Source organism: Suillus fuscotomentosus (genome assembly GCF_016647785.1).
Source record: "Suillus fuscotomentosus strain FC203 chromosome Unknown F5891scaffold_63, whole genome shotgun sequence".
In the NCBI taxonomy this organism is placed as follows: Eukaryota; Fungi; Basidiomycota; class Agaricomycetes; order Boletales; family Suillaceae; genus Suillus; species Suillus fuscotomentosus.
In genome coordinates, this window is record NW_024539575.1 from 112,381 (window position 1) to 130,835 (window position 18,455).

At 39.9% G+C, this 18,455-nt stretch overlaps 2 protein-coding genes across 2 annotated transcripts; both read right to left on the minus strand.

The window, feature by feature from the left end:
• Positions 1-547: 547 nt before the first annotated feature.
• On the minus strand, positions 548-1,354 carry F5891DRAFT_1193889 (uncharacterized protein; the record flags this gene model as incomplete). Its single annotated transcript, XM_041367843.1, has 3 exons — positions 548-574; positions 620-1,135; positions 1,184-1,354. 3 exons carry the CDS (start codon positions 1,352-1,354, stop codon positions 548-550), a joined length of 714 nt encoding a protein of 237 aa, XP_041221291.1.
• A 6,928-nt stretch (positions 1,355-8,282) lies between these two features.
• On the minus strand, positions 8,283-9,667 carry F5891DRAFT_984020 (uncharacterized protein; the record flags this gene model as incomplete). Its single annotated transcript, XM_041377392.1, has 9 exons — positions 8,283-8,319; positions 8,405-8,481; positions 8,538-8,587; positions 8,621-8,733; positions 8,764-8,821; positions 8,973-9,030; positions 9,103-9,194; positions 9,220-9,408; positions 9,448-9,667. The coding sequence occupies 9 exons, from the start codon at positions 9,665-9,667 to the stop codon at positions 8,283-8,285; spliced, it is 894 nt and encodes a 297-aa protein (XP_041221292.1).
• Positions 9,668-18,455: the final 8,788 nt, after the last annotated feature.

Sequence of the window (18,455 nt, forward strand, 5' to 3'; positions counted from 1 at the left end):
AATGTTGACAGAATCACAAACATTAACATTATCATCAGTAAAAAGTGTAGGAAGGATGGTGATATGATTATTCTTCCATTTCAAGATGTTGCTTTCTATCAGGACTTGTTTTCCCAAAAGACCTGATGTTAGGTCAACCATTTGAGACGACATTACAGAGATGTGGAATAGATCAAGACATTGATAGGTCGAGCAAAAGTAATGTAGCTTACCCAATTCAGTAATAATATTGGTATTCACTCTTTGATCAAAGTGTGTTCGGAGTATAAAATTGGTCACAGTCATAATAAATGACTTTTTGTGGACATGCTCCAAAATTCACAGCAACACAAAATATGGAATTCATTGTGCTAAGCTTCCATAACAGGACTGGAGGGACAGATGTCTAAGGATATACAGTATTTCATAAAGCATTTGTTCCAACATTGTCATATATAGAAGTGATTTGCATATAAACTGATAACATCTGTACATGTGACATTGGTATGTGTATATGACTGTGAGTGATACATATAACGACTGAGTTGAAAATCATGCAATGACATCGTTAACCAGAAGGTGTGACAAGCCGGTGCTATAGAATTAGTGATATAAATCAACAAGAGATAGATGTACTCACATCAGCATCTGCAGTGATTGACGACAATTCAATAGCAGCACCTGATTTGGCCATGGATGGGGGATCAGGAGGAGGAGAGGGGAACAATTCTTCATCTTTGATGAGATCTCTCACAGCATCATCATCATCATCATCATCATCATCATCATCATCATCATCATCATCATCATCATCATCATCATCATCATCATCATCATCATCATCATCATCATCATCATCATCATCATCATCATCATCATCATCATCATCATCATCATCATCATCATCATCATCATCATCATCATCATCATCATCATCATCATCATCATCATCATCATCATATATATTCAAGTTACCATTGTTCTCAATTTCACCATTTGCACCCTTAGGATCCTGTGTCGCTGGCACTAAGACAGTTGGTGGGACTACGACGGTTGATGGGCCTAACACGGTCAATGTTATGACAGGAGGAGTAGAGATCAATTGTACTGCAATGACTTCCTTCAGATGCTTAGATGGTCCATGACCACTGTCCTTCTGGTATGTATGAATTCCCAGCATATAAATTAACATTGGTTGACTTACCTTTGGTGGAGATGCATGAGAGGATGTTTGCTTGCACTTGAATTCATCTCTGGACATATCTGGTAGCATATTGTCCAACAGAACACCATCACTGTCAATAGCCATATCTTCTATGGCATGTATGACTTTGCCCTGCTCCTCAGCGTCATCTACCAGTATTTCATTGTACATGTCATTCACAAGAGATATCCATGGCAAATTTGTATCCAACATCAAGTACAATATGTGTGATGTACTTAAGAGTAACTACCAGCGGTGAGTTTGCAGCCAAGTTGTAGGTTTGACTGATCTTGCTATCCGCTGAAGCAACAGACCTTCTGAGACTATGCAGGATGTCTCATGTAACAAGGGCAGGCCTGTAAAGCTATCTGTGTGGTACTGATATTTAATTTCACTTGTTACATGTATTGCTATAACTTTAAGGAGCGCTCAAATGTTCTATCATAACTGATGATAGGATCCAAAGCGCAGGGGCATATGGGTCTTTATCATCTGAACAAGACACATGTAGGAGATGGCAAATCACGGATGTCATAGACCATGAGTCTGATTGAAGAAATCTCATCATCACTCTAGTAGAATGGTCCACAAGTCAAGCATGACTTCACCCAAAGTTGGTGCAATAATGCATGGCTTGATAGTTCAATAATCACATAATGAGCCTGATAATCTAGTAAGCATGACAGAATAATGTTGAAGATGATTTTTATAACCAATGGGGAAAAGACTGAGTGTCCACCATGATTCTGAACTAGCTCATTACACTGAATAGCAATATCCTCGATCCATAATTCAATCACCATAAATCACATCACCATTTTTCTCATGGTATGGAGCATGCATTTGTGGCGAAGCAGTGATGCGACATGTACAGTGATGGCTAGCCAGGAATTGTGATTGAATGCCATAGTAGATTGCACAAAATCAAGTTTTATAGGATCCATAAGAAAGGACTCAATCTAGTTCATCATTTCAGTAAAATGTATGTATGAATACATTGTAGAATACACCTACAGATGACACAATGCTATACTTCCCTATCCAAGACTCTGCAAGGAGATCTTCGATTGTATAATGGTCGAATGTCGACCTGTGGGACACATCGGTGGTTTTTCCCTTTATTGCACACCTTTTGGCAGCAAATATGATTGGTCGACCAAGCTTTGACAAACCTTGGTTCTGATGAGATCCAGCAAGTGACTTTGTGAGCTGAACCTTCTTCTGATCACATAATCGTGACTTTAAGGGAGGCGATTGTAGAAGCTTGCTGGCTTGCTGCACCAGCTCATGATTGATGGGTTCGTGATGATTGTTGGAAGGATTAGTGATGCATATCAGACTGAGTACATAGGTATCACTGAAAATATGAGATATACATACATGTCTCTGGCATGCTTGAAGGTTCTATAAGAATGGTTGAAATATGGGATTTATCACCAGAATGATGAGCATCAACTTCTAGTGTCAAGTCAAAATCATAATTAATCTTACATAAGGAATAGATTCAATTTATTATGAACATATTGCAGGATAAATGACTGATGGACATACCATATGGTCTTCATATGGGTATTCTTTAGAGTGGGGTAAACTTGGATTATCGCACATACTATGTGCAGGGGCTGACAATCTGAAATCATACATATTCTAGGAATCGTTCATGGGTACCTGCTCAATATAGCTTGAGTTGGAAATAGCGAGATGGTCTTGGTTGGTCCACCATGATCTGGCATTGCATTGCTGTGAGGCAAGGAGGGAATCTCTACAATATTCTCGCATTGAATATCCACTGTGACCATAATATGTGTTGCAAGATGTGTATCAATGTCTCACATAATGGTATCAGCAATCTGTTTGCAAATCCCAAGAGTCTGTCCATATTCAACTATGCAGTCTTTTCTCTTACAGGATGTGTAAAGTGCATGGCATCACAGTCCACCAATAACTCTTGGCAGATGGCCATCATCTCCACTATCCCAAAGATCTCTAGAAACTTGTCAGTATTTTGTGCTGTAAGGAGTTATCCATTGGATATAAGGTTTTCCAATGGTTCAGGCCTTTGGGTGTGTTAATAGAGTTATCAACCACATTGAGTAGACACTGAATATCTTCTCCTCCATGCCCTCATCTTCTAAGTCAATCCTCTGGTAATACCATTGTATTTCAAGCCATATATCCTGTCATGGATTATTTGGGTCAATGAAGCTGGTATAATTGAAAATGTACCTCACCTGTTATCATGGTTCAAATTTGACTATCCAAGTCATGCTATGACCCCATGTTGTTTATGTAAGCAGGGTCACCCCTCACTCAATGATGGATTTTTCAGCCTCCATTAGCTTTGCTTGGCTTCAAATAGAGCTGTCATTTGAGGTATCTGAGCCCTATGAATGTAATGGTAATAATTTTTTTGTTCCAAAAAATCATGTTCAAAAGTCATGGATGTCTATAATGCTGAGTTCCCCAACCTAAGGTCTATTGTTTCAGGCCATATAACTCACATGGCTTGATCTCAGACTCATTACAAAGGTAATTGATCCATATATGTTATATTCAGTAGCAACATAAATTTAATAAGTCAAAGTGTTGTTATAAATTTGCCCAAGACCACCACTTTTGCTTTTGTAAGCAGTATCACCCCTGTCATACTGCCTCACCTAATGATCAAAATTTTCAGCCTCCATTTGACTTATATGGGTGCAAATAGCATTTGATACAGAGCTTATTGATGGATCTGAATGTGATGGCAATGCTAATTAGGTCTAAAAAAATTATGTTTCAGAGTCATGCTACCCTCTTCCCCTACCTACTCCACCAACAATCATGATTTCATATGAATACTGATGTACCGAAGGCTCTTCCTGGTGTTTAATGACAATACTAATAGATTGTGGATGGTTTCAGAGTGTTTAAAACCAATATGGAATGTGATGTGTGAGTTTGCCTAATATCCCCCCTCAGAGATCAATTTTTTTAGGCTTCACATGACTTGCCAGGACTTCAAGAGTATTCTTACTGGGGGCTATTAATTCCTCTAAACAAGATGGTCAAGCCTGTTTGTCCAGAAAAAATCAGGTTGTTGAGATACACATGGTCCTCCCCCTTCTCCTACTCCATATATTTTATTATTATGTAAATACCAGTATATATATAAATGTTCCTACTATTGTTTGATCATATAAATCAGAGATAATCCCAGAGTGGTTTGAGCCCATCCTGAGAAAAATATGGAAGTTTTCCTAGTACCTCCCTCAAAGATCAATTTTTACAGGCTTTCCATGACTTGCTTGTGCTCCAAATGCATTTTTCCTAGGGCCTACTAAATGCCCTAAACAGGATGGTTCCTCAACTCAAGAATCCAATTTTTGAACGATGTATTTGTTGACCACAAACCACTCAACAGCCTTATCCTCACACTTGCAGAGCTCTTTGTGATTCAGTATACTTTGGTCACTTGGGAGCAGCAGCAGAAAGCACATGCTACCCTATGCGAGTACATCAAAGGTTTAAAACCAAATACTGCTGAATTGGCCTCCCTCATAAATCTCTCCAAGGCACATCCTTGTTACAGGTTGAGGATGGACATGGAGGCTTTGAGGTCACTTGACAAAATCATAGAAGTTTATGATTTCCACCTCAGATTGGATGGTTGGCCTCAAGACGACCTTCCTATAGTGCAAACAATCACCTCCTACAATAATAATCACGTAAAGCAGCACATCTTCACGAAGTCACAATGTGATTCATGGATAGAACTCACAACATCCAGCAAGAGACATAAGGTTAAGAGATAGCCCATATAGACATGAACATATTACCTGCGCTTGGCTTAGTAGTTACTTTGTGATGTCACCAGCCTATTATATCACTAGCCTGTTGTGTCACCAGTTACCAGTCATAAGTACCACACATTTCGCCTTGGAATGCTGGGTGCTTAGAATTTGCAGATAGCATCAGCATCCAGTGCTCAGCTCCCATGAGTGTTAAAAACACAAAGAAGCTAACTCTAGTGCAAGGTCTGAAAGTCTCAAAGATCACAGAAATCTGATAGTACAGAAACAGCTCTAATGAATATTCAGCCATATGAAATGGCTAGGGACTTGTGTTATCAATTTCAAATTAATGTGTGCATAACCATTCACAACATGCATATTTTACCATGACATGTATACAACCACCTGTTAATAATTGTTACGACTTGGATAGGTCAAGCCTTCTGATGCCGAATGGCAGATCTCTAAGCGGTCACACAAATATAGAAGGACAGTGTTCTAGCCTTGGATGAAGCCCAAGGGATCCTCTGACAAGCTTGGTAAGTGCGGCGGCTCGTCAAGCTGTAGGGCTAATGGATATACAGCTAAGGTAGTGTCGGCTTGCCTTAGAAGTGCAGAATCAAAACAGAGAGACTAGGGGTCACTCTGAGAGGATGTTCTGGGGTTAAGATCAAGTAGATCAAAGTAAAGAATACAATGATATCTGTCTAGGCTATATAGGCATCCATATACTATAAGGTTCGGTAGGAGCCTGTATTGTGAATCTATCTGAGTCAGAGATAAGATGAGGTGAGGCAAGCCTTGCTTGTCTGATAAGATGCATGAGGCGCCTCTTCTATGTCAGATACGTATATGAGGCGCTCCGGCCTAAAGGTTCATTAACACATGGGATCGCATGTGTTGGTCTAGTTCTACATGAGGTATACAGCCATCATGATAAGATCGGGAGGCCTTCTGGGCCATAGTGAAATCATAGCGGTTCTAGACCACTGTCAGTCAGGACCTAGGCAAGGTCCGGCAATGTCATTGTAACAATAATCCACTCTCATGGACAATTGGGCCTACATATGGATATTATTTCACATACTATTCTACTGCTGTCTTTCCAAGTATTCCTCTACATACCAGAGAAACGAGTACATCCCTTTGCTGTGATACCCTGCACCCAGAGCCTTCATTCACCAAATTTTATACATCTCTACTCATACCACTCCAAAGTACCTTTGCGCTGCTGCCCTGACATATGCGCTTCACTCACTTCATCACTTCATCTAGCCTATCTGCCCTTAACTTTTTGGCCTATTCATGCCCCTTTGCAAATAGATCACTAGAGTAAATTAGAGAGGCGGTCAATGATGCACTTGTTGACTGAGGTTCGCTATTGATAGTTGAGGGTCCTTAGAACTGGTGCAGAGGGTCTGGTGATGGACATAGGTAACACATGTGTATCCTGTTTTTCCAAGGGAGTAGGAACCTAACTGGGATAATGATCAGCCTAAAGTCTACCTTGCAGATGCAACACTGCTGGTTGCTTCTACAGTGGCTCAAAAAAGTGTCCCAATGTTTGTAGCTTTTCACGTAATTGCTATATCATAAGTCAAGACGTGAAAATATGACTAAGCTATAGGAAGATGTCGGAAAGGTCTGCTTCTCAGCTTCATTTCGGTTCCCTATACCGTGGGAAAATAATGACATTATGTGAAGATATGAGTATTTTAATTTGATGACTCATTGGGACACTTTTTTGACTTTGAGTTTAACTAATGTAATCTCTATAATTCTAGTACTGTGTGTGACCTCTTTCTGCCCCAATCACTTCTGCCACTCTTCTAGACATATTGTCTATCAATTTTGGGTATTCCTCTTTGGTGATTCCATCATACTCTGCTGTAACACTGTCTCATAGTTGGAATAACCCCTATGGTGAATTTTGATATGCTATAAGTAATTTCTTGAGTGGTTCTCAGAGGTATTCAATAGGGTTGATGTCTTGGGTCTATGTTGAACATGATAGAATAGTAATATCATGGTCTTTAAGTTATTTGGTAGCCAATCTAGAAGGTTGCTCTATAAGACTTAAGATCTCTTAATCACTATATTCTAATTTAAAAGGCTGCTGATGTTAATAAAGTGACTAAATTGATTATTTCCATCATTCCTATGACTATCTCTACTCAAATAGTCAGACAGACTCTCAAGACAGCCCATCTTAAAGCTATAATCAAGAAAAACAGATTCTTCTGTCTCCAACCTATAAAAAGAAAAGACAAAATGCTACTTTCAAGTACAAATATTAGACTGCTGATAGCCAAAAGAGGTTTATCTAGTTAGATATGGTTAAAATCAATAGGATGAGATCATATGGCAAGGAATTTGTATTAAAATAGATAGGACAATCATTAAGATAAAGAAAAGTTAAATAAACACCTTAAGTTTCAAGACGAAAACTTGATGGTATAGGACTATATGAGATAAAATGGAATGAGAATTTTCTATGAAGCAAAGGGGAGGATGAATACAGAGTAGTAAATACTCATTTGACAGGAATGTCTGCTAAGAAGCATGCAGGAGTTATAAGTTAATGAAGAAGATACTGTTTTGTGATAAGACAATGACCCTAAGTATACCTCTAAATCAGCCACCAATAGCCTGCAGACCATGATATTACTATTCTATCATGTTCAACATAGACCCAAGACATCAACCCTATTGAATACCTCTGAGAACCACTCAAGAAATTACTTATAGCATATCAAAATTCACCATAGGGGTTATTCCAACTATGAGACAGTGTTACAGCAGAGTATGATGGAATCACCAAAGAGGAATACCCAAAATTGATAGACAATATGTCTAGAAGAGTGGCAGAAGTGATTGGGGCAGAAGGAGGTCACACACAGTACTAGAATTATAGAGATTACATTAGTTAAACTCAAAGTCAAAAAAGTGTCCCAATGAGTCATCAAATTAAAATACTCATATCTTCACATAATGTCATTATTTTCCCACGGTATAGGGAACCGAAATGAAGCTGAGAAGCAGACCTTTCCGACATCTTCCTATAGCTTAGTCATATTTCCACGTCTTGACTTATGATATAGCAATTACGTGAAAAGCTACAAACATTGGGACACTTTTTTGAGCCACTGTATGCTGTCTGCACTTAATTCCCTTGCCGTCAATGTAGAGGGTCAACCCATAGCGAAAACAACACCTCAAACCATAATGGTATATATAGTCCTTCGTGTACCACAGGCCTTTGTGGTCCACCTTCCATCGTCCAATAGTGATTTTAGAAGGGGTGAACAATGGCAAGATATAGCACCTCACTGGCCGGCCATCTCTATCACCTCTTCCTTGAGCCTGAATTATCTTCGTCATTTCTAAGGAGTCTTCTGGTGAATGACAACTCAGATGTGTAGATAAATGTTACCCATGCTGAACACACTTGTGCAAATCATGACCAGATATGTGCCTGAATACCAGTCTATGATTTACTGGGCTCTGGAAGTATAGAATGGCCACCTAGCCTGTGATACTGTAATCAATATATGCACATACTGATTTGCCAAGTTGCTCACCTTGTTTGCAAGACCTTCACCATCTTCCAAGTAAGTCATGAATACCAGACCTCTGTCATCAGAGATTCATCTCTATTACTCACATGCTACAATCTGGATGACTATGTCCTCTGGTGCATTCAATGGAGCTAGAGTTTTCATGATATACTCTAACTCTGGCCGATTAATCAACTCCCTGATCTCGATGGCATTAGTCCTGAGTATTATGATGATATCTGTCTCTCACATGAGCACAGAGAACAGTGTCTTGTTGCCGGGAAGACCATCAATTAGCCTGCTAGTCACTAAGAAGGATGTGCAAGGTCCACAAACTTTTTCTGGTCAGTATCAAATCTTTGTTCTTCAGCAACTGATTTGGTGGCGGCAGAGGGTATTGTTTATTATCTTTTGACTCCAGCGGTAAGTATATGCATGTCATTATGAGCCTCTACTCACTACTCAAAATGTCGATAGCTTTTGACAGGTTGCTACCAAGGTCATTAGCATCTAACAACTTCATTTAGTATGTTGCGCTTATGCTACCTATCTGTACTATGCTTACCATTCAAAGCATTTAACTTTATACCTGCAAGCTAGTTGCTGTCTGCTGAAGGTGACTGGTTGTGCCTAGAATGATTGTACCCTGCCCAGTCTTGCTGCTGGTAAACTCATTGGTACCTGGAGGATATGGTCAGCCACCCACATGCCATTGGCTTCACACTTATTTCTACACATTTGTTCTCTATACCAAACCTCACTGTTGTCTTGTGATTGTAATCAGTATGCATGAATACTGATATTATCATGCTCTCCACTGCAGGCACCAGAGCATCCACAATATGGGCAACTACCTTGCATTCTATGCCTGCAACAAGCTTGTCTTTTATTTTGGCTATCACATGGTTTTGCATGTATGATATCACCTATGCACATTGTGGAGGTACAGCAATAATGGCAGCAGCAGCTGGAGAATTTGTCTTTTGAAAGTCTGAGCCAAACTTGCCTGATTCTACCAGATGCTCAAATTCATCGGATCTAGCAAGCATGTATGCTAATTGCAGGCCTTCTGTAACGGTGTGCATCACCAACTGCCAATTAGTTCTGGCTTGAAGAAATATAGGCAGCAGGTCCTCTGGCACACCTGCAAGCATGTCTGGACTTAGACCATATATCTGGTTTCAGTAGATCTATTATGGCCAACTTTGAGGGTTTAGACTGTATCTTGCTTATTGTCTTCTGATGAGTTTTCTGCAAAGCGACTGAGCTTGCGCTTGAATGCAGTGTTGACATGGCGCCATGAGTTGACATCTAGACCAAAACTAAGCATGAATATACAGTGAGATCCCTGTGCTTCTCCTTAGATGGAATAGTTCAAGTTATTATATGAGATGCTACAGCTGTGTCGACTTTGGTTGCAAATAGGCTAAAATTAGCATCTAGAATGTGACCATCTAGGTCTGGAGCCCCAGTAATGCTGATCTCAGTTCTGTTTGCTCACAATGAATTTCAAGCACTGTGTAGTTGCCAATAAATCATATAAAAAATAATCAAGTTTTGGGATGCCTCAATTGGGTTCGAGATCTGTCAACCTTGCACTGGTCACACTGATAAAATCTATTCACTCAGGCTGGCCATCTCAAGTTCTGAAACTCCTTCATTGTCACTGCCTTAGAAAACAAGACTGTGCCTATGGAGCACAAAGTCACATTGGCAGATAGGACAGGCACACCAACATCAGTTTACTGCATTGCAATATCTCACAATGGAGAACTTCTTCTTACAAGTCGGAAGATTTTGATGAGGGTCTTCAACTCTGCCAAGTCCATTGAGAACCCAATTTCCACAGCATTTGGAATTACTTATACAATTTTAACTTTACACATCACAGTAAGGCAAATTTTGGCCAAAAGCTCTATTGTTTCAGACAGTATGGACTCAGAGGCAGGCCTGCCAGTGCCAAAGTTTAAGTTCAGATGCAAACAAGATGCAAATAATACCTGTCGTTCAAGTTATTTTAACATTTGTTATGGTGATTGTAGATCATTAAGCTCAACCCTTTGTCTCATCTTGGGTACCAATTGAATACATTCAGCAGCACTGCGGTGTGATTGGGACTCTTGTCATTAGTCTTAATTTCCCTCATGAAGGTTAGTCTAGACCTTGGAGTCAGTTTGGCAAATTCACATGCTTTGTTGTGTTTTTCACTCCCAACTTTTCAGATTTTCATCATTACAGGGAGACACTGAAAGTCTTATGGACACTAATAACATTCATTCTAACTTTCTCTACCCTAGCCTTGTATGAAGAAACTTGTTGCTTCAGACCTGGCATCAGAAATCCATGAAGCTGCTTAGTAGTTTAATTGCTTGCACTTTTTCATAGTTAGCCCAAGGATCTCGCTCCCACTCGCCCTCTCCAGGGCGAGCAGTCCTAATCTACCAAATTGCTTGACTGAGTGTTCATTTTGAGTTATACATGTTTTGCAGAAGTGGGTTTATTCATCACTCTTGCCTCATTTAAATGTACTTGTACTAGTATAGGATCCACATGTAGTACTATGTGTCTCATTCATGAATAATCATTACTACTGTTACATAGACCACCTCATCAACCCCTTAATTTGTTGGTGATTCCAATATTACAGTCACAAGTATTTGCCAGAGTCTGTTTGTGCTGTGCCCCCTTATAAAATGTTGATGGTCATCATTGTATTGCCAAAGTGAGCTCAGAGCCTTCCAAATACTGAACTTTGACATTCACCGGTGAGAATAAGTGAAAATTCAGAAATTTGAAATTCACTGCAGGAAAAATGGGCACTTGCATCAGAGCAATGTTTATTACAACTTGTCTTAATTTTTACAAGAGGTGTAGGAGCAGAACTGAAAGTATAGAATAAACTTGACTGAAAAGAGAGGTTATAAAGGATACAACTACAGACAATCTAGAGTGATATTGTTATATTAGATACCTCTCAGAGACCGAAAAGGGTGTATTACTAGTTATGTCCTTTTGTGAATTAATATTGCTTACACTTATTTGGCTCATTTATGAACAACATTATCTGTGTGTACTGTAAATGTGATTCAGCCACTTCTACTATGCCATATTATGATATGCAAGACCAATAATGGTTCTGGCAGACAGAGTAAGGTCTCATTTCTCGAAAGTCACAGGTGGAGTTGGTGATTCTGGAGGCACAGGGATTATGCACAACTGGTGGTGGATTGATTAGACAAGAGTGATTATGCAAAGGAACAATGGCATATTAGAGCCATGGGCAAAATAAAAGTGCATGAGGATCTCGACCCTGAAGATAATCTGTCCAAGCTCACATATGCTCGTCCTTCAAACATGCTATCTCATATTTCCTTAGACACACCAGTCACACATAAGGCTACCAGGGATCTCACTCCCACATCTCTGGTTGATGCTAGGATTCAAGTCAAAAGACCCAACTTCATTCAGTAATTCCTCACCATTTTTGCTTACCAAGTGAGGCTTAATTGCATAGCCATCATGCTAAGGCTGATTTTCATCTTCATGCAGTACATGTGTAACCAAAAAAGTGTCCTGTGAGGGACAGCATCCAATGCAAATTTAAATACACTGCTTGCCATAACGACTGCAATGTGATATGTAATTGGTTCCAGAATTTCTTGAAGGTGTAACTTGATCACCTGTGCCCCAATTACCACAAGTTTGAGAAGTTGTTAAAGAAGGCCACATATTCTGATGGTCCTGCATTAGATTGCCTCAATGACAAAGGTACATCTTTGCAATATTTGCATGCTTTGTCAATCATCTTACTCTCTCCCAAACAGACACCAGTGACATTCCACAGTCAGCTAATGCTTTTCACCATCCTCTAGATAATGATGAGTATATGGAGAATGATAACTCAATATATTCTTACAGCTATGCAGGCTATATTTGGCCACTATATTGGAAATGCTCATTCATGTGCATCAATAGCAGATACTCTGCTGTGTGACAACTGTGAGCATTTAAAAAAAGTGAGTGATGTCTCGTTATTCAATACATACTTCATTACTCAATTTAAATGTTCAGTCCAAAGGCATAATCAGACAACCTTTCTAGCTATCCCGAGACCAGTTAACCCATTTCTTGTGCTTAACTAACCTAACCCTCAAAATGTCCTCTCTCAATCCTGTCCATCTTACTGACCGACAGCACCATGACACTACATTTTGGATGTCTTGTTATAAGCGCTGGGTATCTTTTCGAGAGCCATGCATACACCCTCCACTATGTCAAGGAGCTTTGAATGATCACCTATCATGTCCCTATGGCTCCCAAATCCCTTTCATCCTACCATCAATTGTAACAGTCATTTGAGAGAGTAAGATGTTGTTGATGGCCAAACTAAGAATCCCTACATAGATAGAATAGCCCAAAGGCTGGCCATCGACACTAACCACTTTATCTCCATAAAATCTTTGCAGACCTAGATCAAGCATGAACCCATCAATGCAGACAAGATGCCTCAATGTCACTCTTTTGTAATTTCTTTCTATAAAGAATTTCGAGCCCTTCCACCTTTATATGTGAACAATACACAAGTAGAACAAGACCAATCTATTGATCTTCATATGGAAGACTTACAGATACACTCTACTAATGATGCTGAGATGACTGATACTTTATCATAATTATGTTTACATTATCCGAAGTATTCATCACAGAACTGTCGCCTGGCTCTTCTCATAGAGTTAAATCAATGATGGAGGCACTGGTCTGGCCACCAGACATATCAAGGCACATGAGCTTCTTTTCCATCCTAGCTTCTAATATAGTCCTCAAAACTTCATCCATGCTCAGAACCTACATCATTTAGTGTTTCCTGACATTTGATTCTGTTGGTGTGCTTGAAAGTACCCCATCAACTTGGACCTACAATAACAGTTATCTTTCTTGTGAAATTCACAAGAGATGCACATCTTCTCATAGTAATGGCTCCAACTCCCAACTTTTTCCCCTACTAGCATTGTTGCATGCTACATTTACTGTGGCAAGTAGTCTAGTAATATTCAGAGGCACCACTTGACTCACAATAAGGATCCATGCTTGAAGATCAACTTTCTCAGTAGGACAAACACCCTCAACCTGAACTTTTTACAGATAATTTTAAAGGCACAATATTAACTACTAATTCAGTACTCAAGAAGTGCTATTATTGCCCCTTTGTACGCTGCCCATTCACAGTCTTTCCTGCTGCCTTGTAAAAACATATGCAAATGTACATTGAGGTAAGCCTAATCCTATACCGCCCTTCTCTCTACACTAACATATCCATAGATCATATTCCTTTCTGTTGAAGTGCCTAGTATAATCATTACCTCACAAAAAGAGTTTTGGAAGACACTCCTTCTTTGTATACAGATATGACAGTTGGTGGAACACCATCTCTTGATATGTCTAGCATCACATGTACACACTTTCAACCAGGTGGAAATAAAGCATCTACCTCTAGTCCTAACCTGCATGAGGATATAGAAATAGCCCTCAAGAAGAGATGCATAACATTGGAAAACCCTCTTCCACCCCTCTTAACACTATTTCTTATGATATCCCTGTAGCTTGACTACAACTTGTCCATATCATTGTCACTATAAGCATACTTTGTGGACTTAATAATAAACAATTTAAGGTGTGTACCTTCCTAAAATGTATCCCTAATTTGAGATCCCAGCAAATGTAGCTTCAGTGGCCTGACCATCCCTCTCTTAACCTTTCTTTCCAAACCAACACACTCTATCTTCATTCACTCATATTATACCCCAACTCTGCTGGCATTATCTCAACAAGGAAACTCTTTGTTGAAATACAATGCAATAGCCCAATAAACCCAACAAGCAGCCATGGCTCAACCATCCTGATTTAGCCATTTCAGACTTAACCCCCAAGGAACACCACCAATAAATATACATAGTGTAAATGCAAGAAAGAGGAACAATCTCAGACTCAGCAACCCGCTGATGTAAACTCACAAGGCAAGGCTCCTTAAAAATGTCATTGGATTGCATTTCCAGAACCACAATCAAATGCTCCAGCTTCCTCCAACTCTGCAGGTGATAAGATCCCCATTAACCTTATCCTCCTGTCTCAAGATTTCACTCCAACTACCCATCTAATGTGCAATATTGAGGTCATGACCGACACACCTAACCCTCTGAATGTATCCACCCTTATATGTGATGTCAAAGTCATGACCGATACACCCACCCTTATGCATGATGTCGAAGTTATGACTGACACACTAACTCTGATGTGCAAAATTTGACTCACACAACTTTGCCACTCCTATCATCAGCTCCCAAGTACACACTCAATCAGAAACTATTAAATGGTATGATGGGTCTACCACCACACTTCTGTGTATTATGAGGAACAGTGTAAATGTTTGTCAAGAATATGCCAATGCTGTAGCATTCTTTGCATCACTCCCCAAATCATGACCCAACACATCAAAAAATAGTATCTACTTGCAGTTTAGTGATTGACAAACACAAGCTGGCAGTTATGTGAAGAAATAACCGCAGCTCTTCACATAAACAAAGCCATTGTAATTTGACAAATCAGTAGGCCAGTTTATCAAAATTCAACCCATTCATCACTCCTCTAACACAACTTAACCAGACACTGAACAATGCACAAAGAATTTCACATATCCACACCGATATGCTACTTTCAAAGAATTCATAAACAATATATATGATTCCAACAAGATTCAGTGTATACTCAACTTTGCATATAAACAAGGCAGTCTTCCATCATGTTTAAGGTCCGTACCATATAACTAACACACTGTAACACCACTAAGTTTTCTAGTACTCTCGATAGTAGTATTATCAACAGTTGAAATCAAACCATGATTGATTGCCTCATTGGGGATTGTTACAATAATATTGCCAGACCTAGCCTAGGTCCTGACTGATAGCATTTTGGAACCACTATGACTTCACTATGGCCTGGAAGGCCTCCTGATCTCATCATGATGGCTGTATGCCTCATGTAGAACTAGACCAATGCATGCCTTTACATGTGTTGATGGACCTTTAGGCTGGAACACCTCATGTATGTATCTTGACATAGAAGAGGCACCTCATGCATCTTATCAGACAAGCAAGGCTTGCCTCACCTCATCTTATCTCTGACTCAGATAGATTCACAATACAGGCTCCTACCAAACCTTATAGCATACAGCTATATAACTTAGACAGATATCATTATATTCCTTACTTTGATCTACTTGGTATTTCCTAGAAACTAGTACAATCCCAGTACTTGTTCATCCTTTCAGAGTGACCTTAGTCCCTCTGTCTTGACCATACTTCTAAGGCAAGCCGATGCTATCTTAGCCATATATCTGTTAGCCCTACAGCTTGATGAGCCACTGTGCTTACCAAGCTTGTTGGAGGATCCCTTAGGCTTCATCCAAGGCTAGAACACTATCCTTCCATCTTTGCGAGATCACTTAGAGATCTGCCATTCGGCATCGGAAGGCTCAACCTATCCAAGTCGTAACAGCGATATGGTCCACCCAGACAACTTCCTCATACATTCTTGGTCTTTGCTACATGGTCTCGTGTACTGGACAAACCCCCACCACAATGCAGATGGTGGCACCACTTTTATTCAAATCGAGACTGGCAAAGAAAAAATGGGGCCTATGGAGACTTGTTGAGGAAGACACCACCACACAAACAAACCTCTCCAGTAAAGCCCTAGAACTAATGAATCTCTACTGAAACCACAAAAATATGCAGGAAACTTAGCATAGAGAGATTGTTACACTCTTGCCCGGTGATATGTTGTGAGTTTATTATCATATCATCTTTAGTTTTACTTATATTTTCAAGGATACAACCTCCCAGACAGTTTCATGCAATTTACACCCCTGTAACTACATTTGCCACCGGCAGGCATTTCTACAACTACAAATCTATGCACTTGACAGAAGTATATCTCTTCATAGACCACAAGCATATAGCTACATTTGCCACCCATGCTGGCCAATGGATTGTCAGGTAATCTTCTCATAATCTGGAATTCTGGAGGCATAGCTGTAGATATGGTGCAGACTTTCTTTGCGACTGGTTTGTACACTAGCGAGTGCTTGACTTGGTCAAAAGAATATACACTGTGAAATGTGTCAATAGATGCGTAATTAATGCAGAAATGAGTGGATACGAGATAATCATAGTGTGACAGGGTTGCGCGATGTAAAAAGTTGATTCCTGGTGGGCTATACAAAAGGTGTTACCTTAAGACTCAAAAGTGCGAGTGAGATGTTCGTCCGAAAGAGACTGCCTCCAGAAGGGTGATGAATAATTCACATCACATCAATAAATTGTCCCAGGTCCGGTACAATGACCTTCGGATAAAGTGTCCTTTCAATATGTACCAATATTCATCTACCACCTTACTTTATAACCGAAACATCACACCTTGTACCAAGAGGGGTGATCTGAACTGGAAGTGTGTTGAATAGTTTGGATAACATCAATGTATCACACCAGGTTCAGCAGAATGACCTCCGGAAAATGTTTCCTTTCAATATGTAAGTGCCAGGATTCATTTACTGCCCCATAGTATTACCAAAATGTGGGCCCTTGTACTGGGCATGATGACCTGAGCTGGAAGTGTGTTGAATAATCACATTGGATAACATCAATTGATCATACCAGGTCCAGTAGAATAACTTCTGGAAAAAGCTACCTTTCAGTATGTGCCAAGATTCATTTACCACCCTACAACAATCCTTAACTATGTAGATTTAATGTGTGATGCTAGATATCTAAATCAACCTATGTGTGATCAAAGTTGCAGTCTTAGTGAACTACTGCCTTTGCCTAGACATCTAATTGTGCCATAAGTTTGTTGGTTGCAATTATTACATAATTCAGGTGACATATACTTATGACCTCTGCCCTCAATCCCAGCTAGATAGTCTAGTGGTAACTTGGTCCCTGTTGCGAGACAGTGCAGGATTTTGGCCAGGAGACTGCTCTACTGTTCAAATCTCCACAGTGCCATCATTAATTATCCATGCTGTGATAATGTCCAATACTAGTTCGAATCAATATGTTGTTGTTGGTGTGTCTCCTTACATTGTGTCTTATCATATAAGCTATAGAAACATGCTCCCAGAGGTGATTCTACTAGACCTTGGATGATTTATGAATGTTATCCGAACTATTCAACACACTTTTGGTTTGGGTCATCAGCCTCGGTACAAGATTTTACATTTCGGTCCTACAATAGGGCGGTAGATGAATATGAGCACATATTGAAAGGATACTTGTTCCCAAGGTCATTCTACCGGACCTGTGACTATTCAGTGAACTATTCAACACACTTCAGGTTCGGGTGATCACCCTTGGTACAGGTTTTACATTTTGGTCATACAATAGGGCGGTGGATGAATATCAGCACATATTGAAAGGAAACACATTCTGGAGGTCATTCTACTGGACCCGGGACTATTCATTGATGTTATCTGGACTATTCAACACATTTCCGGTTTGGGTCATCACCCTCGGTACAAGGTTTTACATTTTGATCATAAAATGTGGGGGGTAGATGAATATTGACACATATTGAGGGCACACTTTTTCTGGAGGTCATTCTACTGGATCTGGGACTATTCAGTGATGTTATCTGAACTATCCAACACACTTCCAGTTTGGGTCATCACAGCACCAGTAGTTGGCCCATCCCTATATCTCGGCTTGTCATATTGGCCCTACTATTAATTAATATAGGTTGTATGGCTGTGTGGGCCCATCCCTATATATTGCTTACTCATATCGACCCTACTATTAATTAATATAGGTAGTACTATTGGATTGGCCTATCCATCCATCTCGGTAGCACAGGCACCTGGGCCCATCCCTATGTCTCACTTACTCATATCGG